The sequence below is a fragment of the Toxorhynchites rutilus genome, chromosome 2 (genome assembly GCF_029784135.1).
Source record: "Toxorhynchites rutilus septentrionalis strain SRP chromosome 2, ASM2978413v1, whole genome shotgun sequence".
NCBI classification, from domain to species: Eukaryota; Metazoa; Arthropoda; class Insecta; order Diptera; family Culicidae; genus Toxorhynchites; species Toxorhynchites rutilus.
Window position 1 is genome coordinate 52,617,637 of NC_073745.1, and position 25,203 is coordinate 52,642,839.

The 25,203-nt window shown below is 38.0% G+C and overlaps 2 protein-coding genes and 1 long non-coding RNA gene across 9 annotated transcripts in view; 1 reads left to right on the top strand and 2 right to left on the bottom strand.

Annotated features, from left to right (window-relative positions):
• Positions 1 to 9,790, top strand: part of LOC129765205 (CD151 antigen-like) — a 183,505-nt gene extending 173,715 nt beyond the window's left edge. For all 5 annotated transcript variants that reach the window (XM_055765246.1, XM_055765244.1, XM_055765243.1 and 2 more), the window contains 3 exons: positions 8,639 to 8,812; positions 8,907 to 9,080; positions 9,152 to 9,790. In XM_055765246.1, coding sequence (XP_055621221.1) covers positions 8,639 to 8,812; positions 8,907 to 9,080; positions 9,152 to 9,295 — 492 coding nt within the window. In that variant the 3' untranslated portion in view covers positions 9,296 to 9,790. The remainder of the gene's footprint in view (positions 1 to 8,638; positions 8,813 to 8,906; positions 9,081 to 9,151) is intronic.
• A 4,723-nt stretch (positions 9,791 to 14,513) lies between these two features.
• LOC129771810 (uncharacterized) lies at positions 14,514 to 15,216 on the bottom strand. The gene is made up of 2 exons (XR_008742480.1): positions 15,096 to 15,216; positions 14,514 to 15,038 (listed from the first exon to the last, which is right to left on the bottom strand). It is a non-coding gene; the product is annotated as an uncharacterized LOC129771810 (long non-coding RNA).
• An 8,446-nt stretch (positions 15,217 to 23,662) lies between these two features.
• The window catches only part of LOC129767519 (mucin-2-like), a 223,023-nt gene continuing 221,482 nt past the window's right edge, over positions 23,663 to 25,203 (bottom strand). For 2 of the 3 annotated variants that reach the window (XM_055768509.1, XM_055768507.1), the window contains 3 exons: positions 24,302 to 25,195; positions 24,101 to 24,253; positions 23,663 to 24,034 (listed from right to left, as the gene is read on the bottom strand). In XM_055768509.1, the coding sequence (XP_055624484.1) occupies positions 23,957 to 24,034; positions 24,101 to 24,253; positions 24,302 to 25,195 (1,125 nt within the window). In that variant the 3' untranslated portion in view covers positions 23,663 to 23,956. The remainder of the gene's footprint in view (positions 24,035 to 24,100; positions 24,254 to 24,301; positions 25,196 to 25,203) is intronic. The other variant, XM_055768508.1, reaches the window with a different exon arrangement.

Below are 25,203 nucleotides of genomic sequence, written 5' to 3' on the forward strand. Positions count from 1 at the left end.
AGAAGCTCGCTTCCTTATTGGCAAAAAACTCGGATAGCCAATTTCCACAGGCCTCTTTTGTGGCTAACTTCTGACTACCTAGCTCGTTCGCCATGGACAAAAACAGGTGGTAGTCACTTGGTGCAAGGTCCGGACTATACGGCGGATGCAAAAGAACCTCCCATTCGAGCTCCCGGAGCTTCTGGCGCGTCACCAAAGAAGTGTGTGGCCTGGCGTTGTCCTGATGGAAGACAATGCGGCCTCTGTTTATCAAAGATGGTCTCTTCTTCATGAGTGCTACCTTCAAGCGGTCCAGTTGTTGGCAGTACAGGTCCGAATTGAGCGTTTGGCCATAGGGAAGCAGCTCATAATAGATTATTCCTTGACAATCCCACCAAACACACAGCAGAACCTTCCTGGCCGTTAATGAGGGCTTGGCCACCGTCTGAGCCGCTTCAGCGGGCTTCGACCACGACCGTTTGCGCTTCACGTTGTCTTAAGTGACCCACTTTTCATCGCCAGTCATCATCCGCTTCAGAAACGGGTCGATTTTGTTGCGTGGCGCATCTTCGATGACCTCTACACCAGAACGAAAACGTTGAAACCATCGTTGTGCGGTGGAAATGGAAACTGTATCGGGTCCATAAACTGCACAAATTTTATTGGCAGCTTGAGATGCATTTTTGCCTTTGTCATAGTAGTACTGTAAAATATGTCGGATTTTCTCTTTATTTTGCTCCATATTTGTGACACTATAACTCACGACTTAACGACTTAACCAAAGAAAACACTGTCAAGGACTATATTATAGCGCGCAAAAATACCTTTCCAACAAGCTATAGTATAACTCGATACAATGAATACAACTAGAACTACGCGCTTACAACGACACCTCGCGGAAATACCGCAGGACTTTTTTGACAGCCTAATTTATATATATATATATATATATATATATATATATATATATCGATTTAAATGAAAGTAAAACAAACCGAAAAGTAGAGCATTTTTATCGATGCCGGTATAATGGACATGTAGTGGGGGGAATATGGACAGGTCAATAATATATGAAGTGTAGAAGTTTATCGCTCGCGAGAGAAATAATTTCACTCTCTCTCTCAGCGTTTGTGCGTCCAGTGACTGAAATAGAACAAAAAGAGAAAGCAATATAAAACAGAGTTCAATATTATCCTCTTCACTTTCCATCATGCATTGGATGTGATTATGGATGTGAATGTCCTATTTCAACCCCACCAGTGCAATAATTTCAATAATTTAAATTTTTTTTAAATTTACCACTTACGAAAGAATTTACTTTTCCGCACATAGCTAATATCGCTTCCCTGTCAACTCACAAACCGGAATATAACCATCAGCGAATTCAATTTTGCTATTAAATCACTCAAAATGCTTAACGTCGAAGCCGCAAAAATTACATCCACACGCGGAATCATGTTTGATTTTCGGTTCTTGTTTCCCTATTTCACTTTTGATCAGTATTCATTGTCATAGGATGGTTGAAATATTCTAGAATAGCATGTAGAAGGGGTTCCCATCAACAGAAATTTGAAATTCATAATGCAACTATACAAATCAACCACCTGTCCATCATACCCCCACTGTCCGTCTTACCCGCAGCTCCCCTATATCCGATGCACTGATGGTGGTTTGTCCACTTTGTTACTATGGCAGCCGCTTGGGGCGCTGGAGTTGGTTTGTTTTGTTTTGTTATCCTTCGCGCGAAAAAAAAGTCACAAGAGGGTTGTGTCCGAGACACGACCGCATAGTTGACGTAGGATTTTGGATATGTTTGAAGACTTACATCGTTAAACTCTTGATAATGATTTTGTGGCCCTGAAAAGGGCCGTTTTGTTTGGTTGTTGGGTATTGTTTGTTCACTTCACCAGTGTTTACCAGATGCTGTTCACGGAAGGATGGTAAACAATCTTTGGATGGTGCGTATCAGATAGAAGATGTCGAAGTGACATGAGATATGATGAAAACTGCCTTCTGTGATCCTAGACTAAATACCTCCTGTGTTATGTATGGATGAAATAAAGAAAAAAAAGCTCACAAATGCAATATAAGATAATTATCAATACCGAACACAATTATCAGTGAAAACATGTTACTTTAATATATAGAAAACATATTTGAAATGGAAAAAGTAACTTTCATTTATAATTTTTACCTTCTGAGTGTTGTTTAAACCCAATGCGAATTTTAATTGGACTAACAACACCTAATACTATATGTAGAGCATATGGGAAATCACTTTTTCGAATATTTCTTCACTTTTCCAATTGTTCTCGCCGTATGAACTTTCTTTAGGTGAAAATGAACACAACAAAAGGGACAGCTTAAACAGAACGACCCGTTCTCGAGCGGGAACAAACCTTGCCACGGCGGGGTCAAATAACCCCTTTTGGATTTTTTTCAAAATTGCTATGAAAGTAACATTACCTCACCGTCAATTGTCTTTATTTCTTTTCTTAAAAAAATCATCAGTGTATTCTTGAATACTTACTCCTTATCAAATTGAGCGAAATAATATATTTTGAGCTTTACATAGTAATATTTCAAAGAAGTATCATTTGACCCGCTGTGGTAGGAATAGGTATACATGAATATCGGTAGGTTCAGTGTTAACACAACTGCTACCATATACAATTTTACACTTACACTTGTGCTAAATTTTTCACAATACACGATCGGTTTGAAATTTCACGAAGCAACCAACATCAAAGTTCAAAATTTAAGTGTTGATTGGTGCAATTAATCGTATCACTCCAACCTTACTTGCATTATAAAAATGCCCCCGACTTGCAATATTGGGCACCTTGGTTCTGATGTCTCTGTTAGAGAACACATTTCGGTGGGAACAAAAGCTCCCCCTACTTTCATGTATTTGCAATGCCGATTTACTCAAGGCAGTTTGGTTTTGATATCTCTGTTAGGGAACCGCCGCATGTGTCGTCAATTTCGACCAATCAGAAGTGGATATTTCCGTTACGATAGGGGTTGAGATTTTTCAATTGTTCGATAGTTAGTTTCATGACATATATTATTTTATTCAATATAAAAAATTGTTATGGAGTGCCGAAATCGATTGACACAAAAATTTCATCAATCCATCATGAAATGACTGAGCAATAAGCGTTTGAAATTGGACAATTTTCACGATGTGCTCGATTTTCGATTTTCAATTTGTACCCCAATATGTTCCCGAAAGACGTAATCCTACGTCAAAAGTTTCTCTGTGATTAGTGCTGTTAAAATGCAAAAAAGCTATATTCTTAAGAAATCCTAAATTATGAATGGATCAATATGATGGCAGTAAACTCAAGCAATGGCAAATGCAACATCTACTTAAAAATTCGAATTTCTTCATTCAGAAATTGTGATTCCTAAAACCGGACAAACCATGATCATAATTTCTTTTTGATGAAAATCGTTAAAACACATGAAAATGAAAAAAAATGGATAATTTGAATGTCATATGGTATTATTGGCAACTGAGACTTGTGACTTTTAAAAACGTCACAGGAGGGTTGTGTCCGAGACACGACCGCATGATTGACGTCGGATTCCGTTAGGCTATCTGTCGATTTTGGATATGTTTGAAGAATTACATCGTTAAACTCTTTGGTAATGATTTGGTGGTCCTGAAAAGGGCAATTTTGTTTGGTTGTTGGGTATTGTTTGTTCACTCCACTTCAGATAGAAGATGCCGAAGTGGAACGAGATATGAAGAAATCCGCCTACGTGATTCTAGACGAGATGCCTCCTGTGTTATGTATGGATGAAATGAAGAAAAAAAAACTCACCAATGTAATATAAAATAATTACCAATACCGAATTATTGTCCATAATAATTATCAATTTTTCTCATCAGTAAAAACATGTTTCTTTGGTATAGAGAAAACATATTTGAAATGGAAAAGGTAATCCCTTTTATAACTTTTACTTTCTGAGTGTTTATTCAACCCAATTTAAATTGGATTAACAATACCTAATAATATATGTCTAGCATATGGGAAATCACTTTTTAGAATATTTCTTCACTTTTCCATTTTTTTTCTCACCTCATGAACTTGGTGAAAATGAACACAACAAAACAGACAGCTTAAACCAAACGACCCGTTCTCGAGCGGGAACACACCTAGGTTTTTAACATTTTAACACAACTGCTACCATATACAATTTTACAATTACACTTGCGCTAAATTTTTCACAATACACGATCGGTCATTGATATGAAATTTCGCGAAGCAACCAACATTAACCCTTTGCGGTCGTATTAAATTTGGGCATGGGTATCGTACTGGTCGAAATTATTTTTCCTTGAAAAAGCAGTAATATATGTTGACGGAAGACATCGAAATGTTCCCCTACAAAATCCAGATGCTCCAAACTCTTTCCCCCTCTCATTGAAGAGAAACGGCTCACATTCGCAACGATCTTCGGCGCGTATCACCGTTCATCGTTTAAAGCGCGTTATTGATATTCGGTTTTTGGAAATGAAAATCGACTTACTTTTGTAGAAGTTGCATGAGCGTTTAATCTGAAAGACCCTGTATAATCAATACATAATTTTATTTTTTTTATTGAATATGAGACACTTTTGCCATTGATGCAATAAATGTGCACTCAATGCCAGCAATGTGTGTTCGAAAAGATAAGCACTTTTAACTTTTAACAAACAATGGTTTTTGACGTAGGACTACGTCTTACATTAAGGGTGCCAAATCAGAAAACAGGTCACGTTTTTATGAAATAAAGTTAACGGTTATAACTATTTTTGCTGCGAACGGATTTTAACGATTTGCATACCAATCGAATCGAAAATTTTCTAAGATTTGTTTGATATGCTGTACATTACAATGCCATACTATGAATATGGTTTAAATTGATGAAAATTGGAAGCATTCCCATTCCCCCTTACATTTGTTCTGTCCATTTGTGTGCTTTCCCGAACAGATCTGTCAATAACGGGCAACTTATGCAGCCGCTAGAATAGAAACAACGAAGGGGGATAGCGAAGAGAGAATATTTGGGAAGTAAACTTTACCCTTACATAGTGAGTAAACTGTCGTTAGCGTATTGCATCTCCTCTGAGAAAAATTCTCAGAACCTTTCTGTGCCGGAAACAACAAAGGTCACTTAGTGTGCACGTTTTGTGTTTTATGTTTTCCCTCGAGCTGTGAACGCTAGCGAATATTTCACATGAAGTGTGTTTCGATGTTTCATTTTTATCGCTGCAACTGTGTGCATCTGTTAGACGCGTGTTTGATGCTTGTTGAATGGCGATGCACGGAAGATGTCTCTCGTTAAATACTCAGTGTAATGCGTGCATTGATATAAAGAAACAAATTGTGACATATGACCAATTAGTGTATTGTGCTCGCAAAGGCAAGTAAGAATCGTTGCTTCTTGAAATGATTCTATGAAACCACGCCAGCCAATAAAACTTTTCAGGGTCCCCGGAAATTTTTACTAAAGAGTTATTTATGGAATTTTGACGTATTCGCAAATAATATCCGAAATGATAAACCAACAAATTAAAAAAAGATACAGTCCTACGTCCTTAGCGGTCGTGTCTCGGATACAACCCCTCGATTTTTTTTTACATGAGATAATTCAGATGACATAAGACACTTATGCAAACAATTATTCTGCTCTTTAAAAACAACTACTTCAACATGATGTAAACCCGTATTATTATATTAAATCGTTTATTTTTACAGGCTCAGTTACATAAGTTTAAAGGAGCCAAACTCCTATCTGTATAGTTACAAGTATACATAAACACTTTTTATTAATTCTAATGTTAATGAAGTAGAGAACCGATTACTCGCGGCTTGCTCGAGTTTAGAAGGGTGACATTTTGTTTCAGGAAAAGGATGGGATATAAGGATATGTTGACAATGTTCACACTCACATTCATCATACTCAATTCTTAAGCCTATCTTATATCTAACATGTATTTACATTTCACCTTATTCTATTGTTAGTAAGAAGGGATTTGATTTCTCGCGAAGGAAAAGGAAAAGGACAATCACACACGAAGATCGATAGCTTTTAGGAAGACATATATTTGGGACATGTAATCAAGGTCTAACCGAGCCAACACATCTCTCACCGGCACATTGGGCTGCCTTCCTCTAGCCCGAAGAGAGTTTTCTAAATTCGATCTGGCAACAAGATACTCCTCGCACGACCAAACAACGTGTTCGATGTCGTGGTAACCTTGGCCACAAGCACAGATATTGCCATCGGCAAGATTAAAACGAAAGAGTAGCGCGTCTAACGAACAGTGATTGGACATGAGTCGAGAGAAGGTGCGAATAAAGTCCCGACTTAAGTCCAGACTTTTGAACCATGGTTTGAGGCTAACCTTAGGGATAATCGAGTGAAGCCACCGACCCAATTCATCTTCGTTCCACTTACGTTGCCAGTTAGCGATGGTATTTTTACGGACTAAAGAATAAAATTCATTGAAAGTGATTTGACGCTGATAAATATCGCCTTCAATTGCACCTACCTTTGCTAATGAGTCAGCCCTCTCATTACCCGGAATTGAGCAATGTGAAGGGACCCAGACAAAGGTAATGACATAACAGCGTCTGGATAAAGCACTCAAAATTTCTCGTATTCTCTCAAGGAAGTACGGCGAGTGCTTTTCCGGCCTCACTGAACGGATAGCTTCGACGGAGCTAAGACTATCCGTTACAATGTAATAGTGTTCAACAGGTCGTGAGGCGACGCTGTCCAGCGCCCAGTGTATTGCTGCCAATTCAGCAATATACACAGAGCAAGGATTCTGAAGACTGTGGGAGGTGCTAAAAATTTCGTTGAACACTCCAAATCCTGTGGACTCATTCATAGAGGACCCATCAGTAAAGTACATATTATCACAATTGATACGCCCATACTTTGCATTGAAGATCGTAGGAACGATCCCCGATCGATGATAATCTGGAATTCCATGGATTTTCTCCTTCATGAACAGATCAAAATGTACAGAGGAATTGATGTAGTCAGGAAAACAAACACGGTTAGGAGTATACGAAGAAGGATCAACCTGCATGGAGATGAATTCATATGAGCTCATGAATCCTGAATGAAAATTTAGCTCGATAAGCTGCTCAAAATTTCCGATCACCAATGGGTTCATAACCTTACACCGGATGAGGAACCGAAGAGATAATAAATTGAAGCGATCTTTTAGTGGGAGTAGGCCTGCCAAAACCTCGAGACTCATGGTATGCGTTGAGGGCATACATCCCAACGCAATACGGAGACAAAGATACTGAATTCGCTCGAGTTTAATGAGATGTGTTTTGGCAGCTGATTGAAAACAGAAACTGCCATACTCCATCACTGAGAGGATAGTTGTTCGATACAACATTATAAGATCTTCGGGATGGGCTCCCCAGTAAACCCGTAGTTACTCAAAAAAATTGCTGCGTATCCGAAATGATCATTTCATCTCACTTCAGATTGACAAAGATTTTGTCGCTTGAGACACCTATGCGATTATTCAAATTACATGAGACATTTATGCAAACAGTAGTTCTGATACTTATAAACAATCTTTTCCATCACACCAAAGTGTTACAATGGCTAAATTCTTCTGTTATGATTTTTGTCCCACCTTCCTATGCATTCAACGCACTGTTCGTTGTCTTGTGTGGGAGACTACTTTGTTTGATACTGAGATACTGTGTTATCTATTCTAAAAGAGCACCATATTAATCCGTGAACTGGATCACTAGACATCACGCTTCGTTTAAGAAAAGTATAAACTGATACTTGGGTAAAATATAAGATTGGTATGGTTTTTTACTATGGTGGCTGAGGGTAGACAAACGACCACAAATAGTTAAAGTTCCAAATTTAAATTCTATTGCTAGAACTAATCGTATTATTCACACTACTTACAATATAAAAATGCCCCCGACTTGCATATATTTGCAATGCCGATTTCACTCGGGCAGCTTGGTTTTAATGTCTCTGTTATGGAACACATTTCGCTGGGAACAAAAGCTCCCCCTACTTTCATGAAATTGCAATGTCGATTTCCTCCAGGCAGCTTGGTTAAGATGTCTCTGTTAGGGAACCGCCGCATGTGTTTCGACCAATTAGAAGTGGATATTTCCGTTAGGGTAGGGATTGAGATTTTTCATTTGTTCGATAGTTAGTTTCATGACATATATTATTTTATTCAATAAAAAAAATGTTAGGGAGTGCCGAAATCGATTGACGCAAAAATTTCATCAATCCATCATGAAATGACTTAGCAATAAGCGTTTGAAATTGGACAATTTCCACGATGTGCTCGATTTTCGATTTTCAATTTATACCCCAATATGTTCCCGAAAGACGTAATCCTACGTCAAAGCCCACACTCGTCTTGATTACATCTGATTTTCATTAAGAAAAATCGATTTGCATTTACTGGTAGCATGAACCAAAATAGGACAAACCAACATCATTTACCCTATCTTTTTTTTCATTTCTCTTCGTTCGACAAATTTACACCTCGAAATATTTCACCATGTACCGCGGCGCTGCATACTCTTAGGCGCTTCATCGTTCCAAAGGTAATCATTTAATCGTTGTCTCCCTTTGCTTGATTTGTCCCATCCTGCAGTACACATTCATCCTGCTATTCGTTTTCCTGCTGGAGGCAATCGTTGGAGGCCTCGCGTACCTGTACGAAACCCAAATCGAAATCGAGCTCCAGCATAGCCTCAACAGCACCTTCATGGAGCAGTACGGAGTGAACGAGCGGCAAACGGAAGCCATCGACCGAATGCAGCAAGAGGTAACGCGCGTTATCAATCTCTCTGTTTAGCAGCATGAGAAAATATTTTATTAATTACGCTCTCAACCCGTTTCTCCCGTTGTCGCATATGCAGTTCGGCTGTTGTGGCGCCGTACGCTTCGAGGATTGGCGCTACAGCGTGTGGTTACGATCCCGCCGGAAGGATCTGCTGCGGCCAACCGAAGGCCGTCGCGTACCGGACTCGTGCTGCATCAGCATGACACCAAAGTGTGGCCTCCGGGATGGGCCGAGCAATATTCCCTACACGGTAAGTGTGATGGTTGTTGGTACACTCATAGCAATCAGGTTGATGTTTCTCTGTTCCTAACCCTTCCTTAGGGCTGCATCTACAAGATGGCCGATGACCTCAAACATCACCTCATCCTGCTGGGTGCGATCGGGTTGGGGATTTGCGTTATCCAAGTGTTCGGCATGATACTGTCCTGCTGTCTGTACGTGAAGCTGAAGGATGTGCTCGATTGACAAAAGCCAGCGGATCCAATAGTCGAACTAATGGATCCGCTGCCGGATAATATCAGTCTCATCTACGGTTACGAGGATCAGACGATTTAGGTCGCGATGGATGGATGAATGAATGGATGGTTGAATGGATGGACGGATCAACGAATATGCGACCGAAGGGAACAAGCATTTATCAGAAGCTTTCTCAAACGGGGAAAGAGAATATTGTGCCTGTTATGTTTCCCAAAAAAATGTACATAAGTGAAATGTTTAGCGCCTTAAAGTTAGATTTTATTCTATTGAAAGAGTATATTTCTCGAACAGTTTCTATATTTTTGTGTTAAATTTCATAGATGTATTTATTTAATGCAGGGATAGTTCAGCGTGTAGATAGTTTTAGAAGCTTATTAGTCATTGTTTACATTTGAACGTTATAGAAGTAATTACCAAAAGTAGTGTTTATAGAAAATAATGCGTAGGAAAATTTGAATCTGAATAAAATGATTTCGTCGTTTTAAATTGACTGACCAAATCCGAATATGGCGAAGCGACAGTTCCCGAAGAGAAATTGATGAAATGGAAGAGTTTAATCAGAAAATTGTCCATTTGACGTTAGAAATCTTCCAAGGTAAGTATAACATACGAATTTACTTATAAGTTATCAGTGTAGAAATAACTGGTTGCACAAATTATCCTCAAATTTATTCGATTGGATTATCATTGTTCCGCGAACCATCTCATAGTTAATAGTGACATATAGTTTTTGAAGAGGAGTTTTCTTTAATATTAGGATCCTTGAAATTCTGCAGTTTACGTCGTTGCCAAACAGCATATGGCAATTTAACTACATTTTTTTTCTTTTTTCAACGGTTTTATTTAGCTTGCCCTGTAATCTGTTTGTATGTTTGTAACATGTTTGTCTGTAGCGCTGACCCACATTAATAGAAGTTTGACCCCCTTCCTGTTGACCGATCGATCTGAAATTTGGAACACATCTTTATCTCTGTAGTCATTATAAAACTGCGTAATTCCTGACCTTGAAAATCCAAGATGACGGCCGCTACAAAATGGCGGATCACATATTTTCTCATAACCTCTTAAAACCCCATAAATATGGGTATCAAATGAAAGGGCTTGACTTGTAGAATACGGTTATTCAAGAGAAATGCAAATCCAAGATGGCTGCCACTACAACATGGCTGAATACATATTTTCTCAAAACTTCATTAATATGGGTATCAAATGAAAGGGCTTGAATAGTAGTTCACAGTATCATGAAAAATCCAAATCCAAGATGGCCGCAATCACAAAATAGCAAATTACTTTAATAAACGGTTTTATTTAGCTTGAACTTTTCGTATGTATGTTTGTATGTCTGTAGGGTTATCCCACATTAATGGAAATTTGACCAATAGGAACTGACCGAATTTATAAAATACCTTTATCTCTGCTGTCATTTTCGAACTACTTTTCTTAAAAAATCCAATTTGGCCACCGCTACAAAATGGTTGATTCCATACCATCTCAAAAAAAGGTTGATTGAGATATGTGTATCAAACGAACGAACTTATTTTTTTTTTATTAATTCGTTTATTTTTACAGGCTCAGTTACTTAAGTTTAAAGGAGCCGAATTCTTAAATATAATTTTAAAACTATATATATATATATATATATATATATATATATATATATATATATATATATATATATATATATATCTATGGTTAGTAAGGTGGAAAACCGATTACTCGCGGTGTACTCGAGTTTAGGAGGGTGACATATTTTTAGGAGAAGGATGGGATATAAGGAAATTGTAACAATGTTGATGAACTCATTTCATTTCATAAATTTATTCGTATATCTATAGTGTATTTACATTTCAACTTATTCTACTATTTATAGCAAGGGGACGAATTACCCGCAAAGGAAGGAAAGGAGGGTTTAAGGATGTAAGGACAATCACACACGAAGATCTATAGATCTTTAAGGAAAACATATATATGGGACATGTAATCAAGGTCTAACCGAGCCAACACATCTCGCACCGGCACATTGGGTTGTCTTCCTCGGGCCCGAAGGGAGTTTTCTAAATTCGATCTGGCGACCAGATACACCTCGCACGACCAAACAACGTGCTCGATGTCGTGATAACCTTGGCCACAAACGCAGAGATTGCTGCTGGCAAGATTGAAACGAAAGAGTAGTGCATCTAACGAACAGTGATTGGACATGAGTCGGGAGAAGGTGCGAATAAAGTCCCGACTCAAGTCCAGACTTTTGAACCACGGTTTGAGGCTAACCTAAGGGATAATCGAGTGAAACCACCGGCCCAATTCATCTTCATTCCACTTGCGTTGCCAGTTAGCGATGGTATTTTTGCGGACTAAAGGATAAAATTCATTGAAGGCGATTTGACGCTGATAAATATCGCCTTCAATTGCACCTACCTTTGCTAATGAGTCAGCCCTCTCATTACCCGGAATGGAGCAATGTGAAGGGACCCAGACAAAGGTAATGACATAACAGCGTCTGGTTAAAGCACTCAAATTTTCTCGTATTCTCTCAAGGAAGTACGGCGAGTGCTTTTCCGGCCTCACTGAACGGATAGCTTCGACGGAGCTAAGACTATCCGTTACAATGTAATAGTGTTCAACAGGTCGTGAGGCGACGCTGTCCAGCGCCCAATGAATTGCTGCCAATTCAGCAATATACACTGAGCAAGGATTCTGAAGAATGTGTGAGGTGCTAAAAAATTCGTTGAACACTCCAAACCCTGTGGACTCGTTTATAGTGGACCCATCAGTAAAGTACATATTATCACAATTGATACCCCCATACTTTCAAACGAACGAACTTGACTTGGAGAACATGTTATGTATTTTCTGCAATCCACTCAATATCGGTATCAAATGAAATTTTTTGACTGATAGAATACAGGACAATGGTTTTATTGCAGAGAAATATTCTAATGAAACAGATAATGTACTAAAAACTAGAAAATAAAATAAGTAAAAAAAACTTTTTAAGTTAAACGGTTTAATTGTAATTAAACATAATAATGTACTAAAAGCTAGAAAATAATTAGACAAGTAGAAGTTAGCAGTTATCACACCTCTCCTTCATTAGTCTAGGACATTGATAAGACTGAAATAAAATCGTGGGGTACGTTGGATTTCCATTATCCACAATTAGTGACTCATCATATGTCCCACGATTTTATTTTAGTCTTATCAATATCCTAGGCTAATGAAGGAGAGGTGTGATAACTGCTAACTGCTACTTGTCTAATTATTTTCCAGCTTTTAGTACATTATTATGTTTAATCACAATTAAACCGTTTAACTTAAAAAGTTTTTTTACTTATTTTTTTTTTACGTAGGATTACGTATTTCGGGTACAAATTGAAAATTGAATTTTAGTATCAAACAATTGACGAATGCAAAGCTGAATCAGCTCATGCGACATCTACATTAGAGCTCAGAACCACAAAAGTGAGGCTGTTTATTTATTTTACGCACTGAAAAGCAAGATTCGGTGGTGATTTTTCATTTTATTTCAATTTAGATTCATTTCAGCCATTGAATGTCGTCAGTATATGGTAAGAAAGTTGGAGTGTTGTATATTTATGATGGTTTCAACACGCGATTTGACCAAAGTAATAGATAATCTTCGAAAATTTTAAGTTTGATAATGCATACCGGTTATTCATACTATGGATAATTGCGATGAAATCGATATCATATCAAATTGGTTGATGTCATTGATTATGTAGGGACCGATACGAGAAGGATTTGCAGTATTTTTAGCGCAAAACACCCTATTCATCGTTTATTTAGTTGAAAAAAATTAAAGTTACAATACTTATAACAAGCCATTCCTCGTAATGTACATAGCACATTGTAAAATGATGATTTTCTAACCTTTTCAGTGTGAAAAGAATACATGAAACCGGGTAATTTGAAGATAAATTTTGATTTTTCTAGAAAATTTGAACGAATTTCATACCAAAAAAACAAAACATCCTCATTTTACTCGCTGTGCCATCTGGTTGTAAATCCAACGTAAATTCGTCAATTTGGGCACTCCATAACAATCTTTAACATTGAACAAATACATCATGAGACTATCGAACTATTCAAAAATCTCAACCATTATCCAAACCAAAACCCCGGTTCTGATTGGTCGAAATCGACGACACAAGCGGCGACTCATGTAGTCACAATTATTACTCAGTCATTTCCTGGTGGATTTACAAGATGTTCGCATCAATCGACCTGAGCACTCCATAACAGCTCATTACAATGAATAAAATAATATATTATTTCAGCCATTTCATGTGAAACCAATATAGTGGTTCTCAGATTTTCGTCAAATGTGGTAATTTTGTTCTTTATCGCAAAACACCCGTAGGGTGGTCCAAAAAATCAAATTATTCCACTTTTTCCCAAAAATGACTTTTTTTAAAAATTCATAAATTTTGAACCACTGAACCGATTGAAATGATCGACATATCAAATTGAAGCCAATGAGCTAGCCATATATTATAGCCATAATATTGAACCTACAAAAACTATGAAATTTGTTTTCGTAATAATTGACTGTAGTCGTTTTTTTTATTGTTTTATGGCTTTAGACTGGGGGGCACTATATTTGTTTTATATTTTTCTTGAAAGCTGATGATTTTTTACATAACATATCGGGATAGCATCGATGCTATTTTTTTCGTTTTTGAGATATGATTTTTCAAAGTTAACCGATGGTTCGAAAAAACAATTTTTCCACCTTTTTCTTACTATAAAAATTCATAACTTCTGAACGTCTGAACCGATTCAGATGACCGAAGTATGAATTAGTTTTATTTGAAAAAAATACTGGGGCTGATTCTGATGCGCGAATGAGAAGTGATAGCTCGGAAAAATTGCCTCACTCAATTCCCGAAGGCGACTGTGGTGAGATTTTTACTTTGAATGAACTCTCATGAACACTCACTCAATTCTCGTGGGCGATTGCAGTGGAAAAACATGCCATTTTGAGACTTTTGAAGTCGTATCCTCATTTGTTATCGACTAGTACCAGCAATGGTAGCCAATAATAGGATTAGACATTTCCAAAGGATTTCAACGATCTCTAATAATTCGCCGTTCCAAACGGGCAATTGCTACTCCAGATTCAAAGATGATTTCATCATCTACTTCGTTAAAATTTTCGGAAAAATAGGCAATTTCGAATGCAATCCAGTTAAACTGTGAATTTTGAAATAATTTATATTTATTATTAACATGTAGTCAGTTCAAGTATTTGGTATGCTATTACTAATGACAAGAATAAACATCTTCTGCAGCCGCTATAACGCGGTACAAAATTAAAATTTAAGTTTAGAATAGTTGACCCTAACTGATACGAGAAACTCAATTCAGCATACCGTTTTCTTTCTCCAAAAACACAAATCAGACTTTCAAAAATTACGAAAAGCTACTTAAGTAGTTAAAAACCGTATATGTTTAATCAACTTCTTCCATGTGTGAGGCATCCTCGGTGTCATCCACTAGTGTAGGAGCATCTTCATCAGTAGTTGCGGCTGGAGTATCATCTGTGCTCATAGCTTCGTACTTATCGGTTCCAAGACCTAGCTTGACCATAAGGTAGATGCGAGATGCGTGCACACCGAGCTCATCTAGTGAGAATCCAGACGATAACAGCGCAGTTTCGGACAGTAGAATTGCAAGATCCTTGAAAGCTCTATCATTTTTATCGGCTCATTGTCTATGGATAAAATTCAGCTTTTGAATTTATTTAAATGCGATAATCAATATATCTTACCTTGATGGCTTTTATGTGAGGCGACAATAAAATTAATGTACACTGCAATGTTATAAACAATAGTCAACCTTCCACCAAACTTTCAGCGTAACTATTACGTAATTAGCACCAGACACTAAGTCAAAACACGAATGCGGAATCAAAACACGGATACGAAATCAAAACAATTGAAATAACATACACTCATATTAATGCAAAGGGACTATGCAAAAACAGATTTGAAAATAAATTTTTTTTTGTCTTCTTATCTCAGTGATATTATTTTTCATCAATTATAATAAGAGCAAAACATTTATAAAGATGAACGAAATTATTTTCTGTACATATTTGTAACAAGGAATGAAAATTTTTAAAATCAAAAAAAAATATATTCATAAAACACATTGAATGCATAGAGCCTTTGCAAAAAAACAACAGCTTTCGTATATATTTCAATGAACACTGCACCATTTGTCATTCATTGGGTATTTTACTCCAAAATGAACCTCTCACGTCAGGACAATCGCCTTTGACGATACGGTGACCTGGGTCATGTGACTTTGAGGAGTTTATTGCTGTCACATTCCATTCGCGCAGGAGAATCAGGCCCACTATTTTAGCGATTTTTTGGATTTTCGTTTTTATAATCATTGATTGAATTTGTTTTTCATAGTTTTTTTCGGTTTCTGGAAAGCTGAGAATTTTTTACATAACATATGTCCGATATCAAAGGTGCTATTTTTTCGTTTTTAGATATGATTTTTCAAATTTAACAGTCTTTTTAGTCTTCGTTCAACATTCCTATGTTCCTAGACTAGACCTATGTGACCAGAATCCAATTTTCCTGCAAGTATGATATTTTTTCAAAGAAGTTTAGCTCATTGTTTTTAATATGATACGTCGATCATCTGGATCGGTTCAGTGGTTCAACAGTTTGAGCGCGGAGCAAATTTTGTGAGCATTCGCCACAAAAGGCGGATGAGTTTGGGTAAATTTAAAAATATGCTAAAGAACGCAGATAACTGATTAGGTCACAAAAGTTTTATTAATGTTAAAACACATAAAAAGTTGGGATTACAGAATTTATTAACATTAACTTCCTTGTTTGTATATATATATTACTTTTTTTTAAATATTGAGAATATTATATTTACACAATTTTATTAACAATTATGGTTTGCCGCATAAATCGCGAGAAGTCCTCTTGGAAATGTTCCCGAAAGACGACATCTTACGTTAAGAGGTACCAAGTCAAAAATATTAACATAAAACAAGAAGAGCGCTCTCGCGCTCCCCCGTATTCATCACCTGATTCAAGATTCCAATTAAAAAAATGGGTGGGTTATAACTATGATATAACCGCAAGGTTAACGTGGAACTACCGTTGTTTTAGTAAGCATTTGTATTGCATTGATTGAAAAAAACAATTTTCGAATTCAATATGTTTGCTTTGTAAGCAAAAAGTTGTCAACAGTTGCCGTGTAAGACTTCGTTATAAGTAAATTTGATGACCGTCCTTTTTACGTTTTTAGTTCTCGAACCGCGAAAGTTCATTCACCTCTAGTATCTGAAATAACAATTTTCCCAGGCTTCTCAGTTTAGAAGTATGTTTTAGGGAAACATATTTCCTATTAATTGATGCAAACATCTTTCCTATCTATTAAGAAATGTTCGAGTTATAAGCATTCGGAATCTTTCATTTTTTCCTGCATGTTCTGTGTTTTGGTTTTCATTTCACCCCCATATACTCCGGTTAGACGTAGTCCCACGTCAATAAAACTAAACTGGCGAGAGTTTGTTGGTAATTCTACCTCACGAGTACTTTGTAAGTGGCTCAATGCAGAACTGTTGATAGGGATTTTGGAATAACAAAATGTTTTCAATGCTCTGGAGAAGTCATTGCCGGAATATGGTGTGGAACGCGTCATCTGTTTTTTTTATTTAACAAAAAATAAGGAAAAGATATAAAATATATTCAATTATTTTTTCATTTTTTTTTTAAATGGAAGAATGTTCACGTGTCAGTGTTATTTGAAGATCATATTTGTCTCGTATGTTCATTCTCATTTAAAAAAAGAAGTATTCCTCGTGGGTAGCGTGATTTGAGAATCGTTTGCGTTGAATAAAATCCTTTTCAAAATAATGAAATGTGAAATAATACAATTTTATAACGTATTATGAAGTTCAATCATTCATATGGATGACGCAGCCCGTTTATTTAACACGTTGAGTGCCGTGCGGTTTCATAGCGACTTTCCCGTCAGGCCACGCGCTTGCGAGAGGTCGTCGGCCGACTCAGATTGCGTCACCTCGGCGGCTTTGTGCCGCCTTGGTTCCTTATCCTCGTTAAATGGGGACTTCGACCCCATTACATCGAGAAGTAATTCATAATAAAAACGGCGCTGCGGTGGTAAATACGTAAGTACCATTTTCTTCTTATCTATTCCTTTTCACATTTTCATTTAATTTTTTATGGTAAAGTTACCTGCTTAATTTTCGGAATATTCCATAACCCATGCTCATGATCTCTTGGCCTTAAAGAGCAAAAAGGAATATAAAGAAGACGGCATGTTAAATGTGCCTACACTAATTTCTAAAAACGACCCAGCGAAGTTTTCAACATCTTTTTCGAATTCGGAAAGACGTAGTTCTACGTCAAAAAAAGGCTTTGTCAATTATAAAAACTCACTCGAATCGACCGCGAGCAATTCTAAACTCGAATCGACCACGAGTAATCGTTTTCCTATTTTATTAACCTTAGAATTTAGGGAACATGTTAATATATTCTAGTAGAAATATGAGCCTGTAAAAATAAACGGATTAATAAATTTGTTTTATAAAAACAAAGCTTTCGGATCTGCCGAATTGTTCATAACAAATACTACCTCTGCAGTAATGGCCGATTATGATCAGCCACTGCTTCTTTCTTTTAGTTTTCATCCAGGCTCATGAGCATTTCAGCTAGTACTCCCGTGGCCAATTGGTTAGTGTCACTCATTATCATGTCGGAGGTTCGGGTTCGATTCCCAATCTAACCGGGAAATATTTTGTCAAATAATTGGGATTGATGAGCTTTCTTACACTGTGGTCACGCTTGTTCTAGAACTTGCCACTCAACAATACATTCGAGGCGTGTTATTTGATACCGAATACCTACGTTGAGATGGCGAAGGTGCCATAAAAGAAACGCGGGCCCTATTCCCGTATACACTTCACGAAATGAACGGCACGTCATTGAACTTCGTTTTGCGAGTTAGTGAAGCGTCACTTCGTGTAAAATGAATAGAAATTATGAGTGAAAAATCATTTCTTCGTATCATATTAGTGTCCAATGTGAATGGAAAATTTGGTTTTGACGTAGGACTACGTATTTCATTTCTGTACCGGGGTGTAAGTTCAAAGTTTCACACACGATAGCGTGACGCTTGGAGTGCAATGTTTTGATTGTTAATACATCTTTGCCGGTTGAACGGAGTTGTATGACAATCACTTCATGTCCAAGAGTTATATGGATGCTTCAATTGCCAAATCGATTAACACCATAAAACAAGATGTTGAGAAAATGATAAAATATGATATGTTTTATTATTATTTATTATTCAATGGCTAAAAAGATTTTGTCATTTAGTGGTGTTAATACTTATTATTAACACTCCTATACTCGCGCATTGGTCTGTCAGACCGAGAAATCAATAATTCGTTCATTTCTCAGAAAATATCAATACTACGACTTTGCGATTCTCTCTAGCTTCGTTATTCGTCGTTCGTCATCGTTTAGCGTATCGCATGTGTTGGTACAAAAGGAACGTGTGCCACTTTTTTAACACTTTCGGTCTGACACACCGACGCGAGTATAGGAGTAACATTTTTGGACAAGTGCCTTTTTCATATTCTAGAATATTGTTGAATGAAATGTATGAATTAATGTTAGTGGCGTGGAATATTTATTGCATATCATGCATAAGATTATCACCGGACTATTCTTATTTGATTTCAGTCCCTTTTGTAACTGGATAGAACGGATCCATATATTAACTATTCGTCAATATATTTGTCGTTAGATTCATACATTCAAAATCAAAATATAAATGTTTGACTTTCGTATAGTTATTCGCTAAATACAATGGTCATACATATACAAACACTTGTGAAAGAATTTTACTTGTGGAAGAATTGTAAACAGTAAACTATAAACTTATGGTAATTTTTAACGGTTACAGTTTCGGGGATATTTTTTTTATAATGGACAATATCGACAAGAAAACAAGAAAAAGTAAAAGGAAGTTCCTAGAGATCCTTTTATATTATCTTTTTATGTCCCATCTAAAAAAAACATTAATTCTAAGTTTATCAAGAAAACAGAGACAAAGAATATTAGAAATATGCAAACTTTATATTCTAGAACCTTTATCATCTGATAATTATCTATAAGGTCGTTATACATTCTTCTCCTCGATAAAAAAAACCCGAAAAACATGCAAAAACTGCATGAAATGTAAGAAACATGTTTGTTTCGAACAAGCAGTTATGCTATGTTCTGATTCTTACTCCAATGAAACCACAATCGATTAATACGTTTTTATGTTATTTTATAGCTCTTAATACTTCCATGAATTATATTCAGTCGCATACTTTCAATTAATAACAGTGAAAAATTCGAATTTCGTTATTTGTGTTGGAGTATCAAAAAATACTCAACTTTAAAGGAGGCTGAATTAGATGACTATTAGAACATAATAAAGACGAGGAAAACATATTTTTTGGAGTTTTTTATTCAATCATACCCTCTTCTTCAAATAAATGCCAATAAAGCCTGATAAACACACAATAGCAACGTTACAGAGAAGTTCCATTTTCGGTCTGTGACACCGTGCGCGAGTATACGTGTTATGATTTTGTACGCGAGTACAGGAGGGTTAAAGAAATTTGTTTTGAATATATACAGTTAGGGGCTAACCAAGTGCTTTGATACTAAAATTCAATAATTTTCAAAAAATGGAGTTAATCGATTTGGCAAGTGAAGCATCCATATGTTGATTATCGACCCGAAAACTTAGGCTACTGAAACACACAAATCTGTATATAAGCTGACGTCCGCTCAGAAATCCATTTAATTGTTATTGCGATGTGATATGAGGATGGTCACGCCCAAACGCTTCTGCATTATGCTCTTCTCTCCCAATTCTTTTCTGCAGCTGAACTGAACGGAGCATTCAGCGAAAAACGAGATAGTTCTGTTTATTCCATTGAGTCGATAATACAGGGTGACTGTATGTCACACATCTCCCCTCTACTCAAAGAAAATAAACGCACCATATCGTTTAATATTAATTTGTTAAAATACACTCGAAAAAAAAGTTTGAGGAAAAGTGTGCGAAGTCGGAAATTTTAAGTGATTTATGACATGCTGTAACTTCGTGAAAAATCAACGCATATCGATGCGATGTGCATCATTTTGAAGCTACAACTTTCAGGTATCAGAATATTTAACGTACATATTTTTATGTTGGTGTGTGTAGGTGTAGTGGGCAACAATATCGGGAAGAAATGAAAAATCGATTTTTCTTGCCTGCAAACATCAAAACATACTGCGATATTCGCAGAATTACAGTGGATTTTGTATAGCACTACGAAAATCCGGTTTTTGCCACTAATTGGAGTTTTCAAAACTGCCTTTCGATTTGCGTTGTTTATTGAATAATTTATCATCAAAGACGAAGGGGTAATTTTTCATTCAAGCTGAAATATCTCTGTGTGGGAAGGTCCTACAGGAACGTTCTTGGAACCAAATAAAAGCTGGTTAATGACGTTGATTGGATTTGTTGTTGAGTTGGTTAGCAAAAAATTTTGTTAGCCCAGAATATTCTTGAAAAAACAAAGAAAAATCGAGTTTTCATTTCTTCCCAATACTGTTGCCCACTACACCTACACACACTAACATAAAAATATGCACATAAAATATTCTGATACCTGGAAGTTATAGCTTCAAAATGATGCGCATTCCATCGATATGCGTTGATTTTCACGAAGTTACAGCATGTCGAAAATCACTTAAAATTTCCGACTTCGCACTCTGTTCCTCTAACTGTTTTGTCTAGTGTAGTAAACTAATCTATTCATTTTGTTGGTAATTGTGAGCAAAAAAATGTTAATTTGTTTTACCGTTTACCTGAATTCACGGAGACATTCATCGAATGTTAAGACTATGTCGTTTTGTACATCTTTGGGAATCTGACATATTTCTCACCGGCATATTTCGGGAGGTATGCGAGATGTTTGGACGCGGTCGAGAAGTCGAGTTTTACGAATGCGTAGATCCATGTATTTTTATATTTATTTTGTTGACGATAAGAAGCCATTAGCTCTAAACGGTGATTGCTCGGTTAGGACTTTTATGTGAACTACTAACCGAAAGTCGTCCTTATTCTTTGCTGCAGCTGTTATGCCGCTATCCACTATTTGTTCCATTTTACGTGTTGCTGCTTCGCGATTTGCCGCCGAAACATATCAAAGCCTGTCCACGTTAAATTTCGAACACCAACATGATGCCAGTGAAACAAAAATTCATGTAATACAACAAAACCGATTGTTTATTTCAGTAAAATAGATTTATATCTAAAACAAGGAAAGCTTACTTCGATGTTAATCATCTCCTATTAGGTTCCGTACAGTATCCTCAGATATGCTGGCGGCGGCAATTTTCCATCTCCTCTTGAAATCATTGATGCCATTCGCTTTCTTCTTAGTTACAAATAGTTTTCGCTCAATCAGAGCCCAGTACTTTTCCCCTGGGCGAAGTTCTGGACAGTGCGGTGGATTTGCTGTTTTTGGCACATATTTGACCTCATGTGCATTATACCATTCCAGGATGGATTTTGCATAGTGACAAGAGGTCAAATCTGGCCAAAACAACGTTGGAGAGTCGTGGCTTCTTATGAATGGTAGCAACCGCTTCTGGAGACATTCCATCTCGTAGACAACTTTGTCGGTAGAGACGAAAGATTTTGATTTTCGGCCTGCCAAATCAAGTACTTTTTGGGGAATTTAGACTACTTCTTGGTCCGGAAACACTCGGTTACGGCATTCCTTTGCATTGCAGTAAAGAAAGCGAGATCCGGAAGCTGTTTGAAGTCTTCGAGAACATAAGTTTCATCGTCGATTATGGTGCACGAACATTTTTGCAATAACTGGGTGTAGCCTTAGCACGGCTTTTTGCAGTGAAATTCTACTTTTTTCACTTTGTACGTCTTCAGTCCATGCCTCTGCTTCTCTTTTTGTACATATGAGTTTGATTTTACAATCTTATGAGCCACATTTCTAACTGAAAAGTTGGGATGTTTCTCAATAATGGCAACCACCTTTCGATCCATCTGTCGGGAGCATACTTTTCGATTTGTTCCGCTTCCAACCTTTTGATCCACAGTTAAGTGCTGGTCAAACGATTTGCACACACTAAACACGGTACTCTTCGGCAGTTTTAGCTTTTTGGCTTTTTGCCGTTCGCGCAAAATGCTGAAATGTAAACATGTTGGACATCGAAATAAAGAGGAGGGTTTCAGCTGTCATGTAAGTGAACTATTTCATTGATTCAAAATATTTCATTGAGTGAAATATTTCATAAACTACACTGAAAGAAAAGTGTCCGAAATTTAACATGGACAGGCTTTATTATGCATTCTATACAGGGGGAAGAATGGGTGATTCTTAACACGCTGACTTTATTTTTACTCCTGAAATTTCTTTGAGACGTTTGATATTTCCAGACTGCTGATTGAGAACTCAATGGGAAGGAGTCACAAACCGTTTGCTGATAATCGGCCTAGCAGTGAACTGCACCCATTCTGAATTACGTGAAAGATTGTTACCTAACTACCAAACAGAATTCTTCCAACCTGCAATGTAGTCCTATCCATTCTCTACATATAGACAGCATGCAAAAACCTGAGATATTGAAGGATTGAATAATATTTAAACAACACCCAGGAACTTGAACTCTTCTCACCTAATGAAGAAAGATTCCCTCATATTTCAAAAAGAACTTGTCAGTGAAATAAGATCTCGAGTAATCCAGCAAGGGCGAAAGATTTTCTGGTTAAAGTCGTTTATAAATAAGAACAGAGCAGAAACATTAAAATCAACCTCACTTTTATTGTTTAATATTTACATAGGTCTATCATAACATCATGCATAAAAATCGTCATTCATAATCACACTGTTCATTCCAACGAATCTACTTCTAACGCATCAGCAAACCTAAACTCGGCTCTAGTTTTCTTCCTGAGCGGGAGTTGACTCTCTGCATCACTAGACATAAAATGACGTGCCTTTTTGACCGATGATGTCGGGAAATGGCACACATACAATTGCATTGAAGAAAACCAATAACTTCTTTTTTCAACATTTTGCCTCGAAAAACACTTATTGTAAAAACAAGTAGAATATACAGCGACATAAATAATCCCTCTTCGTTAAGACAGTATCACGATATCATCTAAAAGCTTCAACTTGCAAAACGGTGTGCGTTTCTTTATACAGCGTTACAGCGAATGGTTACAGAGGCAGGATAGGGCATTACAATAAAATAGCGGTTGACCACAAAAATAAATAGCTTCTAATCGTAGGTTTCACAGTCTTATACAGTACAACTCGTTCAAAACAAACACTGACTTGTTCTCGTTCACTCCCGCAACGTTCGCGCACTCTCTCTCAATGACGGCTCAATCTTATCAACACTAAACTCTCCAGGTCCCCAGGTTTTGCTTCCACGTCCAAGGACCGGATCATATTGCCTTCGCTTTGAGCAAAATTCTTAATTCAAAAACAAACTATCTAACAGTTATGACTCGTTTCCCGTGATTGTTTCCAGACTTCGTGGATCGCTCTCATCTTCCACTGTATCGCAGATTATTAAGGTCATCCGGTGGGGAGTTGAACGCCGTGGTGAAACTTTTCGCTGCACCCTAAAACAAGGATGATAAAGGTATATGAGAAATATTATTCGAGCGCTTAGTTGGGGAAGGAGGCACCTGCAGCGCCGCTCCAAGGAACTGAGACACTGCCCGTGTCACACCGATAGCCGCATTCAATAGCTGCCCACCCGGGTTGATGCCACCTAGTCCACTGAACAGCGAAGGCGCTTCCTCCGTGACGCTGGGATTGATGGGCTTCTGAAAAGGAGACTAGATTGATACAATTGATTGTTGATCGCGATCCATTCCCACACTTACCGCATCCGGATCCAGCCCTTCATCTCTGTAGGCCAGCGACTGCGATGACGGTCGGCGTCCTCCTCCTCCTCCCAGACCACCACTCAGCCCAAACGTGTCGGCTGGTGGTGAGTCGATTGTCGCCGAATATCCCGGCAGTCGTTGCCGGGGTCGGGGAGCCGTTGCTTGCCACTCTCGCCACAACCACGACAGTCCGTCGAGGATTGGCCGCGATGACTGTCGCGGTGGAGGAAGCGGAACGAATTCCGGTGGCGGCCGCGTTGGCCGTGGCCTTGGCCGCACCGTCGTGGTGGTGATGATCGGTTGCACCGTGACCGCGCCGAGACCCCCACGAGGTGCGATCTTCGCTAGGATTTCGTCTATGTTTGCGTTCGTGTTGGCCGGTCCGATGCCACGCTGTTTAAGGACTGACGCCAGGATGGCCTCATTCGTTCTGCCGTACAACTCTGGCGCAGCGACCACATCCGGGCTGGAGTTGTGCTGTTGTTGCTGCTTGCGCAGCAGTTGCTGCAGCAGAACAGGGTCGACCGATGGCCGTCGTGTGGTGGTGGTGGTGGTGGTCGTGGTAGTTGAGGTAGACGTTGTTCGTGGCACCGAAGGGGCTAGCTGTTTTGTGAGATTCGGTATGTCTTTGCCGGAGATTGGACGTCCCAGCAGAGACGACAACAAGCGAATGTCATTGTTGTAGGACTGAAGTTCCCTGTCCAGTTGCTTTTTGGTGTGTTCCACCTCTACCGGCGGAACGCTCGGTGGCTTTTGGGTTTGAGGTACACCGTTTATTTGATTTGCAGACGGAATACTCTTTGCGTCGCGGTTAATCGCCAACTGGAGGATTCGGTTCGCCAGGGAACTATCCACCAGCGGGTTCGGGGAGGCGAAGTTTGGCAGTCGGCGCTGGAAGT